The sequence below is a fragment of the Varanus komodoensis genome, unplaced genomic scaffold (assembly GCF_004798865.1).
Source record: "Varanus komodoensis strain SLA01 unplaced genomic scaffold, ASM479886v1 scaffold9, whole genome shotgun sequence".
NCBI lineage: Eukaryota > Metazoa > Chordata > Lepidosauria > Squamata > Varanidae > Varanus > Varanus komodoensis.
This window is the reverse complement of record NW_025336598.1, coordinates 19,325,934-19,340,278: the sequence shown is the minus strand read 5'-3', so window position 1 is coordinate 19,340,278 and position 14,345 is coordinate 19,325,934. Positions and strand designations below refer to the sequence as shown.

At 40.7% G+C, this 14,345-nt stretch overlaps 2 protein-coding genes across 3 annotated transcripts in view; both read left to right on the top strand.

Annotated features, from left to right (window-relative positions):
• LOC123017130 (toll-like receptor 6) overlaps nt 1-4,497 on the top strand; it is an 8,718-nt gene extending 4,221 nt beyond the window's left edge. Inside the window, exon 4 of the mRNA XM_044418267.1 lies at nt 4,480-4,497. Within this exon, the coding sequence (XP_044274202.1) occupies nt 4,480-4,497 (18 nt within the window). The remainder of the gene's footprint in view (nt 1-4,479) is intronic.
• Nucleotides 3,674-13,845, top strand: LOC123016903 (toll-like receptor 6). Of its 2 annotated transcripts, none has more exons than XR_006413492.1 (4): nt 3,674-3,731; nt 9,383-11,855; nt 12,977-13,463; nt 13,815-13,845. XR_006413492.1 is itself a non-coding variant. In XM_044417619.1 (4 exons), the coding sequence occupies exon 3, from the start codon at nt 9,446-9,448 to the stop codon at nt 11,819-11,821; it is 2,376 nt and encodes a 791-aa protein (XP_044273554.1). In that variant the 5' UTR covers nt 3,707-3,731; nt 7,099-7,154; nt 9,383-9,445; the 3' UTR covers nt 11,822-11,855; nt 12,977-13,590. The 2 variants fall into 2 exon arrangements, 1 of the variants encoding a protein (XP_044273554.1); XM_044417619.1 differs by lacking the exon at nt 13,815-13,845 and adding an exon at nt 7,099-7,154 and having other exon boundaries at nt 3,707-3,731; nt 12,977-13,590.
• Nucleotides 13,846-14,345: the final 500 nt, after the last annotated feature.

The window sequence follows — 14,345 nt, the reverse complement described above, 5'->3', positions numbered from 1 at the left end:
TAGAAATGTTATAATAATAATAATAATAATAATAATAATAATAATAGATAAGTAATCAATTAGATACCATAAATAAGATTTTTATCATGGGCCAATATATTAAGGAAACACACAGGAAAAATAAAATTTCTGTGTATTTCTCTGCCAAAAGAAATTTTGTAGCCCCTTCTAAATCCCTTTTTACAAATAGGGTTCAGCAAATGTGGTGGCATTTCAAACATCTAGGGAATATTTCACGTACCTGCACTCTTTGTCAGAATTTGGCATGCACTCTGTGAGAGCCAGCTTTCACCACTGGAATAAAGACATTCTTTAAAAGGGAAGCATGAACAGCAGCAAGGCTGAAGTAATTTCTGGTCACGCTGTGGTGGGGGGAACTCCAGCGATCTTGGAGTGGACTGAGAAGAAAGGAGTGGGAAAAGGGTGTTCGCTACTCACAATGTGCCTGGTTGGATGCTTCAGGGTTAAGGTGACTTATTATGCAGTGTGACTTTTTGTGTCATGTGAATGTAAGTTGTTAAAACACCCAAAAGAAAAATTAAATACATTATAAAAAATGAGAATGGGGAAGAGAATGAGAGAAGAAAACTTTCAGAAAATTGGGAAACAGATTTTGGCACAGCCCTAGCTTCCCCTTTTTTCCAAAGCTAAACATTGCAAAACTGTTGCACACTTTTTAGGGGAATCAGTGGTAGTAAAAGAATCTGAACTAGAGACAAGATACAAACACAAATGCAGTGGAAATGTAGCATTTGGAATGGTATGGGGAAGGTGCTGAACCCTGAAAAATGACAACCAAAAGTGTTGAGCCAAATTTCTCAGAAGACCTTTTTCTCGGAAAAGTGTTGAGTCCCTGCCATACCCTAGAAATAAAAGGCCATTTGGCAGAATTTTTCTACACCATTTCTTGTGTGTGCAGTGGCAGCTGCCTTTGTCTGCCAATAGTGAATGGCTTGCAAGTTTCTCAATTTGGTGAAAGGTGCATTCAAATTACAAATTTGAAAATATACAAATTACAAAATATGGAATGAATTGTCTGTACTCTCTCAATTCTACAAAGGCACAGATGTATGTTAACTGAGTTCCTATTACATTACTCACTTAATAATGTAGAGGCTAACATATTGAAATGAGTGAACATAGATATTTCCCCATATTTGGAAAATTATATGCCTATACAAAGCACTAAGAAAGCCATATTTTTAAAGATTCTTTAGTAGTAGTAAGCAGAGGGATATAATAAGTGCAGCTCTCAAATACTATAGGTTTAGATCTACTATGTTTTGTATAAGAAGGAACTAGGTCTTCTTTAAACTGTGATTGCCCAAACCCAACAGAAAATCCCAGCCTTAAGATCCTTCTCTCTCTCATTCTCTCATTCCCCAACTAATAAAAGAGCATGAGGGCAATTAATATAACTGGATGTAGCTGTAGAAAAGGGCCTATGTTGCCTCCTCAAGAGACACTCATGTGAGTGAGTCAATGGGTTAGGCACAAATTAGTTATTTAGAACATTCTAGAGCAGAACAAAGCTTTAGGCAGGAGTCCCACCTGCATCTTCTGTGCACACTCCAGGCCTAGTTCCTGCTTGTCTCTCAGTATTGGTTTCCTGGCAGCAGTTAGGGGACTTTGAAACATCATTCCTGTTATAGGTAATATTTAAAAAAAAATCACCCCTTCTGTGATGTTGCACAGAGTTCTCCTCCTCTCTTTTCCTTCCTTCCTGCCTATCTGCCTCCCTCCTTTTCTTTCTTACTCTCTTTGAGTTCCTGTCTTCTACTTCGTCCCCACAGAGCACATACCCTTATAGGCCTTTTTCAAAATTTTGGCAGACAGTCCATTGACTGATGGATGAATGGGCTTCCATTTCTGCCTCAGAGAGGAACACAGGATAGACTCCTATACCTACTTGACAGGTATTTACCAAACAGGCCAGAAGAAACATGGCATCCCAATCTAAAATGAAGCAAACCCCCCACTCTGCTCCTGTTGACTCCAAAGGAAGAAAAGTAGACTTGATGGGTCCTGAATTCTGATCCTCTGTAGCTCTAGGCCTTTGGGTGGTAGGCATGGCACCTTAGAGACAATTTCTGTGGAAAGTGGTTGCAACCTTTTTGGCTCATCTCCTGAAAGACATCAAAAACCTAGCAATGATATTCGAGGCTGAAGCACACAGGCTAGCTGGCTAGTAAATGTACCCACCATAGGGCCGACAGCACCTCCAAGGCCATGGCAGCTGCCATCTCTCTGAGGCATCACATGTGCCTCAATCCTGTAAGTCTTCACCAGGAAGCTAGATCAAGCCCACAGGATTCAGCAGTGAAGATCTACTGAGCATGTCCATAGATAATGCTCTGGATCTACAAAATGAGGACAATTAGCTGCGAATAAGATTCTAGTCCTCATAGGCCTAGGCTAATGTATTATATCCCTACAGGAAATGCCAGTGGCCACCTTGGGACCAATTTACCTTGGAACCAGATTAACCTTTAAACTAAAATCACAGTCCTTCCTTTATCCCAGGAAATCATTCTGACGTAAACACAACCATCCCACAAGAGGCAAAAATTCCTGACCAATCCAAAAGGCATATTTGACTCCTACATCAGGATCCAACCACTTGCTTTCTCTCAGACTTGGACTATTTCCTGCTACTTGGAAGTCGGTTACCATGCACAAGTGCATACTTTCTGTCATGGCTCAAAGTTACACCTTTGAGGATAATAATCCATCTGCACCACTCGGTCCACTCATGTTCTACTGGAAGAAGTCACCACCCTGTTAATCAAGAGAGTGGTAGAAAAAATTCTCCTGCTGAAAGAAACACCAGCTTCTTCTTCAGGTATTTCAGATTCTTTGATTCCTCTGAGGAAGAGGACCAAGAAGAGCCTGGGACTAAGAGGGAGAACCTGACATGTCCATCCTGGGTTGAGGCTGAGCAGTCCCCAAACAGCAGGTCAGTAGTTTCCATGAGATAATACATGGTGGTAGAATTGTGCCATGCATGGATTTTGGTGGCGGAAGACCTGTATTCCAGGTCACCGTACTCATGTTTAAGTCCTACTGAAATGGGTGGAATAAATTATTTTCCCCTGTATTTCACAGATGTGTAAAGCTTGATGTTCAGCATGCTGACTCAGAATAAACCCTACTCGGTTTAATGGCCCTTGCTCTTTAGTTACTGGGCTGGATCCAGAATTATTTATACTTTGAATGGGTCTATTGAAATCCATAGGGTTTAAGCTTGCCACGCCAAGCTTAATTTCAGTGGGGCTTCTAAATCGGGATACAACCCATAGGATTGCAATTTTGGTCGTGATTACAAGCTTTTTTTTTTTTGCGATATCTGAATTGTGTGGTCAAAGTGAAACGACAAACTAGTTTTGTGAATTGCTAAGAATCGTACAGAGAAGTAGTTGTAGCCTATCAGAGCTACCTTTTCCAGGTGCCTTTTCGTTGCCTTGCCCAATTCGTCAAGTCAGTAATCCTAAAATGCCAATTAAACAGAAAGTCTCAGAGGCAGAGAGTGCAGTTTGCAGGAAAAAGTAGGCGTCGCTAATCGCAACAAATGCAGCCGTCTCGGAGGCGGGTTAGCGGCGCGAGGAAGTACTTTTTGAGTTTAGCTTTTCTTTTTATTCGAGCCGGAAAGGCTGCCTAGAATAGCTTTTTACACAGTTCTGACGGCGGGGCTTGTTTTCTCCGGCTGCTCAAGTCAGAGACACGCGATCCAGGTAAAAAAAAAAAAAAAAAAAAAGCAAGACAAAAACGCGGCAAATTGGTAGACGCTTCTGCATTGCTAACTTTTCGCATGCTGGCGCCTTGTGGCTAAGCTTTCATCCCCCGCCCCTTCCCCTCTCCATCTTCTTATTAACTGTGGCATGAGAATAACTTTCTAAATAATTGGGCATTTGGGGCACAATCCTATGCGTGTTTAGGCAGCTCGGGAATGCTGGGAATTGTAGAATTTTCTTTGGCCTAAATATGAATAGGGTTGTGCTTTTGAGGCGCAGGAATTCTCAGGCTTTGCAGCTGCTTCTCAAGAAGCAGCTGCATAGTGGTCGTAACAGCCCCTCTTAAGCAGGCGCAATATTAGTACTCATCTCGCCTCAAGCATACTGACTGGCGTTCATCTGGTAACAGGGCACTTGTGGATCTCCAGGATAGCAAAATTTTCCATCCATTGGCCAGAGTACTGATGTGGGACTGATGGGAATTAGAGTCCAACAATATCTGAAGGGCCACGGATTCTCCACGCCTGCATTGATTTATAAATAGACAGCGAAAGTCGTTTATTGTCAATAAACAGCTCTTTTAGCATAGTGTGCTATTGTGGAGAACGTTCCTGAGACGATGTAGTGCCAGCAGGCACAGGACGTTTCTTACCACGTGGTTACAAAAAAGTCCCATTATTTAATGAAAGTGGCTGGACTTTCTTCACATATAATCTTTCCATTTTTTCCCCAACTGTTTTCTCCATAGAAACTAGAGTTGCTTTAGCAAATGATGAAACACACACAAACATATGTAAGCACAGTGACCACATCAGTAACCTGAAGCAACAGTAAGAAAAGAATGTTAAAGATCACTGAATTTAAATCAGAATCCAGGCAAGAAAAGACTTGGCTGGGTAGTCTCTTGCTTTCTTGGTCCGTAGGGTAATGTGTAGCAGCTCTAAGGTGTAACCTGGCTTTTTAAAAACAAAGCTCTCAGAGGTGCTAGTGCCAATCACCCGAGTAGCTGTAGGAATCTACTTGGTGTTTACATGGCAGTTTTTTTTAAGGATCTTAGGTTGTATAAAGAAAACACTGGCCAATCAAAGGAAGGAAGACAGAATACTTTTGCTAGAAGTCGCAACTCACTCCAAATGTCTCCCTAAAGCAAGGGTGTCGCATGTTTCTCCAGTTGCTTTGTTTTTTGACTGCCAGCATTCCTGGACATGGCCAGGGGTTCTGTGAGCTGGAAGGTTAAAGCTTCTGGAAAATGTCTTCTGCCCATCTAGCCTTAAAGTACTGGTCTCTGGACAAAATCAGAATGGCAAGAAGTCCTCTAAGCATAGCAGAAAATAAGCCAGCTTAACAAAAAGTAGACTGAGACAAAAAGGGTCCATCTGAAAATTGACAACAACATTGTCTTAATAGGATTGATCAAAAGTATATTCTTGATGTGAGATGAAGATGACCCCCTTAGAGGTTTTCAAGATACATCTCTCAAAATCATAAAGCATAAAACTTGAATTCTACTGGTTAGGTTATAACCAGAGCCATGTGATTGCTGCAATTCTATAGAAACAAAGACACACAAACACATACAGCACAAAAATAGATGCAGACTTCGGTTCCTGAGCATCTTAGCTTTCATTTAAAAATCTGTCAATGAGTAAGTGTGTGATCCTATACGTGTTTTAGAGAATGACCTACAACCACATTCTCCTGGCGATGTGGTTGACTGGGGCTTGCTGGGAGTTGCAGAACATTGGGTTATCCAAACATGTGGAAGATTTCGTGCTAGTTAAAGTTAGTAGTCCTTATGGATGAAGATATAACAATGTGTGCATCATGTCTGTTGAAATCTTAGAAACTGGGGTAGGGGGCTTAGTTCATCACAGAGCATCTTGCTTCTCTGCATGACCAGGAAACCCAAAACCATCTACGCAGAATAAGAGAAAGGAAACCAGTCTTCTCAATTGCAAGGCCATCTAACTCAGATTTCTTAGTGCAGAATTTGAATTGCCACAATGCAGGTTTTGTGTTTTCCCCCACTTTGGTTTCCTTTGGAGCAATTTTGTAACACCAGGCTTGTTTACCGCACGTAGAGCACAAGTGGAGGTGGACAGTAAATATTTTTTATCAGACATCAGAGCTGTTAGGCTGCATCCAGTCTGAAGGGAGAGCTTCTGCTTCATGGTCTGCCTTTTTTCTATTTCAAACTGCCAAATTGCATCTCCACAAACACTGTTCAGTGTGTCGGAAAGTGAAGTGTCTGCTTCTCCAAGTTCTGCTGGACATCTGTTCAGGATATACTGAAACAGTGTGCTAATCATTTTTTGTTAGGAACACTTAAGCCAGACTTCCTCAACCATCTTGCACACCAAGCCAGACTTGCACACCATCCTGCAGTCCTTACAAAAGAACAGATGCATGAGAGCTAATAAACTGATAAGACTGAGGTAGTGATAAAGTTTACAAAGAAACTGGGATTCAACCTGCTCCAGCCTGTGGGTGCGCTTCCACTAAGAACCAGCTTGGGGCTGCTACTGGAATTGGATGCTCAAGTATCCTCTCTGTCCATAGCACTTCTTACCAGTCTAGGCTGACTTGCCAGCCAGTTCCATTCCTGGGCAATGTGACCTGCCCATAGGATTATTAGCTTAATATGAGGAATTAAGTTGCTTAGGAACTGTATTCGTGTTACTAAGATGACATGATGCCACCCAAAACACAATCTGTTTGGTTCAGTCCACATTGCCTTAGAAACAATCAGAGCTAACCCTGTACATTTCTTATCAGTAGTGAAGGTAGTACTGTATGATTCCAACAGCTGAATGCAATGCAATTGTATAAACACAAATAGCTGATATGAACAGTAGCAGGATCATCTTTTTTTACAAGAAAAGCTTGTGTTTCATTCTCCATTTTACCCTGATGGCTACTTTTCTTTGTTTTGATCCAAAGTTATAGCTGCAAGTTTAAATTTAGATATATGTGCTTAGATATATGAGCAAGTATTGGCAGCATGTAGGTCCAGATAAGTCTCATTATGAAGGTTGCAACTGTTTTTTTAAACAAAGTTGAAAAAGAAGAAGTGTTCTCAACAGCATTGATTTCCTGTAAGTTACACTTATTTTTAGATCATGAAAGAGTGGTAGAAGTTTTGCTTCATCTTAATTTGGTCAGGATGAATTTTTGTAATGTTTCAGGAAATACTGCAGGCATTACTACTTTATTTTGTGCTTGCTCTCTTTTAAGTCTAACAGTAAAAATTTACTCAAAATACTAAGTTAGTTTTACTTAGAGTAGACCCAATGAAATGAATAGCTCTTAAGGTAGCTTTCTTTTTGGCATAATCATCAAAGACACTCTTCTTTCTTGTTGCTTTCAGAGTTATAAGGCAGCTGAAATATGCTGTACATGCGGATTAGCTGTGAAATGAGTGTTGTGAGTACTTTTTCCCAAGAGCAGATCTTATGCATATACATCTGCCATAGCTGATTGAGAAAACACTGTACATGCTTTTGCTTCCCTGAGGGCTGAACTGGACAGTTGGACAGAGGCATGTTCCTGGGATTCTGGCACATACTTAGAGTAGGTGCTTACTGTGAAAGTACCAGTATGATCTATTATCCTAACAATTGTGTATGAAAGGCTGACCCTGAGTAGAAGCCTTAGAGCTAAATCAACATACGCTGCAGGCCATTTCCATATTTTATTTTATTTTGTTTGCTATTGCTGAATTGTAATCATAATGCATGCTAATGCAGTCATTGAAGATAAATGGAGGTTACACGGCAAAAAGTTCATAAAAAGTTGAGTTAAGAAAACTTAAAATATAGCAGAAGCAGCTTTTTACATGGTCCTTTTTTCTTATGAGGAGAGAGTACTGGAAACTTATAGAGATCCTGCAAAGGCTGCTCATTAACAAATTGAGATCAGGGGAACAGGCAATTACTTAAAGCAATGATGCCAATCTTTTATGCAGCAAGAATTTTGCAAAGCAAACATTTCCCAACCAGTCAAATGCAAACATTAAAAACCCCCACAGCAAAGATGCACACACATGCATTTCATGTTGTGGACCATCGCCTAGTTCAAAACACTTATGCTACTTACCTTTATTTAAGCAAGTTCTAAGCTGTCTTTTGTTGTGTATCAGTGCCAAATGAAGTGGGCCAGATGCCAAAGAGGGTAGGCCTTGTGTACCTTTAATGGTTTTGTAAAAGAGGCAATTTCAGGAACTGTCCTTTTATGATACCTGTTGAAATTCCCTCTTCACAAGTATGAAAGGTGAATCAGTCTTTTCATCTTTTGCAGCTGACTAAACCAAATGTGATGCAATGACATCTGTAACTGAATCATGTGCACTATTTTAAAGGTGAAAACAGATTTGTTTGTGGGAGTCAATCATACTGAGAAAGGTTCTGCTAATGATCAGGGTTTTCGTATAGTAGTCTGGAATTCATTTGACTGTCAAATACATGCTTATCCATGGTGGAATGCACATACAGTGGTACCTCGGCTCACGAACACCTCAGTTCATGACCAAATCAGGTTGCTAAAAGAAATTTCAGAAAATTTTTGCCTCAGGTTGCAAACTCTGCATTAGGTGACAATCGCGATCGCACCCGTCTTTCCTGCATGATCATGACCGTGCTGGGTGGGGGAGGGAGATGACTGCAGTCGCACCCATCTTCCCTGCCTGAGCATGACTGCGATTGTGCCCATCTATGGCTGCGGTCACGGTTGCGCTCGTGCAGGGAAGACTGGCACAATCACAGTCATGCTTGGGGGAGAGATGGCCACGGTGGTGCTTGGGGTGGGGGAGATGGCTGCGATCGTGCCCGTCTTCCTTTGCTGAATGCGACCGTGATCATACCCGTCTATGGCTGCAGTCGTGCTCATGCATGGAAGACGGGTGCGATCACGGTCGTGCTCGGGGGATGGAGATGGCTGCAATCGTTGTTGTTCTTTGTTACTCTGTTGTTCTTTGTCACTTTGCTTCAAATTTTTGTGATTAAAAAATGGTTACCTTATTTACAACCATTTACATTGAACCTTATGGGGAAATTTGACTTGGCTCACGACCAATTTGGGTCGTGACCAGAGTCATTGAATGGATTAAGTTCATGAGCCAAGGTACCACTGTATGTACTTTATGCTACAGTTACACTTCTAAGTACTGCATGAGAAATAAATCTCCAGGGGTGGATCCCACCAGTTTTTGACCTGCTTAACAAATAAGACTTTCAGACTTCTATCAAACTTAGGACTCTTTTTACTATTGGCTAGAGAAACGGGACTTGGCATAGATTTAAATATGTTTTTTAAGTTATCATAAATGGAAAAAGAAGGGTGTGGGGGCTGACCCAGCGGGCTCGATGTTTTTGATGATGAATGTTGTTTGTAGTTTTCTTTTTGTTTTTAAGGTTTATAATTTCAAATAAAACTTATTTAAAAAACAAATAAGACTTTCAGTATCTTCAACAGCCAGTTCTGGGTGGCTAGCAGGAAATCCTTTCATAAGTATATTCTTAACAGCTGTTTAATTCTGATACACTGCAAAGTGTCTTCTATTGTTACTACAATAATAAAAATAACAGTTTATGGAAGACTAACACTTAACATTTCTATTAGTGTGCTTACCATTTTAATGTGGATTCTTCCTACAGGACAGTGGTCATTACAGAAATACAAGAATTTTGATAAGCCTGTTTAAATAATCCTGAAATATTATGGCAGAAAACAAAAGTTCAGGCACCTGCAGTTTTCTCTGTACTTGTATACTCACAACAGCATTCTGGAGCATTATCTCTACCACAGCAGAAAATGTTTTTAAAGCAAACTATTCAAAGAAACAGCTAGTTACTGTTCCTATGAACCTATCTACACAAACAACAGTGTTGGACTTGTCACACAACAATATCACTGAACTACAGATGTCTGATTTTCATTCACTTTCCAGACTACAGACACTCATTCTGTCGTACAACCGAATCAGAGAGTTTGACTTCAGTGTTTTCCAATACAATACCAATTTAGAACATCTGGACGTATCTCACAACAACTTGCAGATGCTTTCTTGTCATCCTATGCTACGTCTCAGGCATCTAGATCTCTCTTACAATAACTACACAGCCATGCCCATATGCCCCAAGACTGGAAAAACATTGAAGTTGGAATATCTTGGCCTCAGTCTTAAAAGAATTCAAAAATCAGATTTCCATGCTCTAGCTCATTTACAACTAGATACTCTCTTCTTGGGCTTAGAATACCTCTCTGAATATAGCTCTGGAAATCTTCCAGTGTTTAGTGCAAAAAACCTTCAAATTGTACTGCCCCTGAATACAGAATTCCGGATTTTATTGGATTTAGAACTCAATATTACAGAAAATTTACAACTTTCAAAAATTGAACAAAACCAAGTCTCTGATCTTTCAACATTTTTGTTAATGCTCAACAAAAATGGAAGATTGCAGAACTTAACAGTGAGTAATGGACAACTTTCATGGGAATGCTTGCTTGCTGTGTTTAAGATCGTGTGGCAATCCACTGTTGAATATTTCACTGTCGATGATACGACCATTACAGAATTCAGTTCTGAACCATTACATGACATTCCTACTTCAGTAAAAGCTTTAGTTATTAACAATGCTAAATTCAACAATTACTTATTTGATCAGAAAATTGTATACCAGTCCTTTTCAGATATGAACATTGAATTCTTGACAATTGTTAGGACAGGTTTGGTACACATGGTTTGCCCTTCAAAACCAAGTCAATTTACCTACATAAATTTTTCAGATAATGCATTGACTGACTCAGTTTTCCAAGGATGCAATCACTTGACCCTCCTAGAAACACTAGTTTTACAAAGCAATAGTTTGAAAGAGCTTAGAAAAGTGAGTGCAATGGCAGCTCTCATGCAGTCTCTGAAAGATTTGGACCTGAGCAAGAATTTATTACAGTATGAAGACAATAGGGATAAGTGCCTATGGGGAGAAATGCTAGTTAAATTGAACTTGTCATCTAATGTTTTGTCTGAGTCAGTCTTTTGGTGTTTGCCAGTCAATATTCAAATACTGGATTTGCAAGACAACCACATTTCAAGTGTTCCTAAGGAGATGATTGAGCTGAACAATTTAAAAGAACTACATTTGGCTTTTAATAAACTAAGTGCCTTGCCTGGCTGTGGTCATTTTAGAGGTCTCCAGTTACTAAATGTAGAAAGTAATTTAGTTGCCTCGAACTCTTCCGAGTTCCTCCAAAGCTGTCAGAATATCAGGACCTTAAAAGGAGGTCACAACCCATTCATGTGTTCCTGTGAGTTAAGGCCATTCATTAATCTTGAAAAACAAGGATCAGTGGAGTTTGTTGGTTGGCCTGACTTGTACACATGTGACTATCCTCAGCAATTAAAGGGAACACCTTTAACAGATTTTCATGTCTCTGAAGTTGCTTGCAATGTGACTCTTCTGATGGCTGTAGTTCTCATTGTTACAGTGGTGGCCCTGGTTGCCATTTCCGTCCTCTGTATCTGTTTGGATATCCCATGGTATTTGAAGATGACGTGGCACTGGAGTCAAGTGAAACACAGGGGTTGGAAGAGGACACCTGAGCACATCCTCAAGGGCATCGAGTTCCACGCCTTTATCTCCTACAGTGAGCGTGATTCTGACTGGGTGAAAAATGTCCTGATTCCAAATCTGGAGAAGGAGGATTCATCCATACGCATCTGCCAGCATGAGAGGAACTTTGTTGCAGGGAAGAGCATTGTTGAGAACATCATTGACTGTACTGAGAAAAGTTACAAGACCATCTTTGTGTTGTCTCCTAATTTTGTGCAGAGCGACTGGTGTCATTATGAGCTCTATTTTGCCCAGCACAAGGTATTCAGTGAAAATGCAGACAATTTGATCCTTGTTTTATTAGAGCCCATTCCTAAATACGTAATTCCATCCAGGTACCACAAACTCAAAGCCCTCATGGCCAAGAGAACATACTTGGAATGGCCAAAAGAAAAAAGCAAGCACGCACTTTTCTGGGCCAATCTTCGGGCAGCCATTCAGATTACGCTTCCACAGAATGAAGGTGAAATGCAGCAATTATAGATAAAAGTCAGTTTTCGTTGAGACCGATAAACAGGTAAGAAATTTCAGCATATTGGGGAAACAATTGTAGTACTGCTGACAAGTGTAGCATTTGTTACAAAGATTTTCAGTGCAAAGTGTTCGTTATTATTTAGGTATTTTCTAAATACCACGAGAATTCAAAGAAGCTGAAAGACAGTTATGTTAAATGGAAATCAGAATATTTATGAGGTAATTATGCAATAGTTTTTACACAGAGAAAGGACAAATTTAATGGAAACCCATCTTCCCATGCTCCTTTTACATTAGAAACAAAACAAAGATGGATTGTTTTGACTTATTTGATAATATACAAAAATTAGCTGGTGGTAATCTTCAGTCTACAATCCTAAAATGGCATTCTGGACTTTTCTCCTGAGAAAACTTGCCATGAACAGGATACAGCATCATACAGAAGGGGAATGGGGTACTGTTGAAGCCTTCTACTCCTATTTAAACAAGTACTGAGAATGTCTGCTTCAGAGCTCCTTGCTCTGAAGGTAAGGATGTCAGGCCAGGGTTGTTCTGCGTAGAAGTAGAGTGCACCCCCCTGTGCCCCAACAAGTCTTGCTTTATCCTTTTATATCCTGTTTTATCCTATTGTTCTTTCTTGGTCCTAGTGCTTCTTTCTTGAATTATATTGCTCTGTTGCAAACCAGAGCATATCTTGAGACTGTAGCTGTAGGGAAAAGACCAAGGGGAATGAGAGAGACCCCTCCATTTTTTACCCTTTTGCTTGTATGTGCCCTGCACCAGCTATTCAGTTCCTGTATGTACCAGTTTTATATGTCAATACAAACTGCAACGTTCTGGGTCCTAGCTTATGCCCTGCATACCAAGCTATGCCATGATTTCTTCATCCCAACTTTGTTGCCTTGTGCAGCCTTTTGCTTCTTTCATATGCCCTGATGCCTTCTTCTTCTTAGCCATGGAGAACTATAATGGAAAGATGTTCGCCACACTTTTTATTGTAATTTTGGTATGGACCCGAGCTAGTCCTGCATAACCAGGCACATCTTCACAGCTTATTTTATGTGCGATTCACAATCATAGGCATTTTCATTGGGAACCAGGGCCATGATGTGGCTTAACAAGTGACCTTGTGGCTGTCCCATGACCTTTTCCTTTTTTCCCCAGGTTTGGAGGCTAGGAGGAGCAGCGAATACCACCCAGCTCCAGGGCAATCCCTAGCAGTGCCATCCTCTGCAGCTTCAACGTGGCAGACTGGTTGCTCTTCGTACTTACCAGAGGGTTGTTCACTCTTCTCTGTGGTGAGCGGAGTTATGGATGCCTGCTCAAATATTCATCTTTCCTTAAAACTCCTTGGAAACTTTAGCTGTTTATAAAAGTGTAACCTTTTTGAAAATGTCCAAAGCAGAAGGAAGAAGAAAATTTGGGGGAAAATTTAAGTATATGCAATACTTAAATTCTGATCTGTTCCACAGTTACTTCACTGCTTTAAGAACATAATAATGAATTGTGTGTAACTTAGCATATAAAATTGTATTTGTTAGTATAGTGGTTGATTTGGAGAGCAGATGGGATTCCAAATGAGGCCGCTGGGTGAAAAGTAGGTATATCAACGGGACGAGGTCCACTAGGAGAACCATTCACTAGGACAGTGGTGGCGAACCTATGGCATGCGTGCCACAGTGGGCATGCAGAGCCCTCTCTTTCGGCACACAAGCCAAATCACCTCAGCATTGCTCCAGCAGCTGAGCATCGGATAACAGCGCACATAGAGGCCATGCGCATGCTCAGAAAGGAGTAGCAGCACCAGGTGATAATGCCATGAGCTGTGACTCATTAGCCACGACTTGTCCGAGCTTTTGCATGGCTGGTCAGTGCGCTGCCAAGGATATATATGCTTGGACTGGCTGTGCATTTTAATACATTCGTTTTTATTAACACAAGATTTTAGCTTTGAGTTTTCGTATGAAAAATTGAAATTTAATATCTAAGATTTAGCAAAGAGATGTTCTAATTAACGTTGTGCTCTCCCCCTGGCATATTTGAATCTGCAGCATCATATTCAGGTTTTATTGCAGTGTTGGCACTTTGCGATAAATAAGTGGGCTTTGGGTTGCAGTTTGGGCACTCGGTCTCTAAAAGGTTCGCCATCACTGCACTGGGAGATTGTATAATGCAGTTGCACCCGCACAACACAACAAATGATCCTCAGTAGTTACCATGGTTTGCAGGATTTTTTTGTTTTTTTTACCATGATCTATCTGACAGATGTTCAAATGGTTTCTCCTTTCTTGTGGTTTCCATCCTCCCCACTCAGTCTTCTCACTCTTGGTCTCTATCCCTTCAGCCACTGTACCTGAAATCGAATCCTTAGGAGCACAGCTCCCTGCCTATGTCATCTGCCTCTTCCTCATTTATCCATACATACAGGCAGGATAGCTGGAGTGGCTCCTTCAGTTGCCAGTCTTTCTAGAGGGCTCAGTGTTAATTGCATACCATGACCATGGTAACCATGATCCTCAGTTTAGACATCATG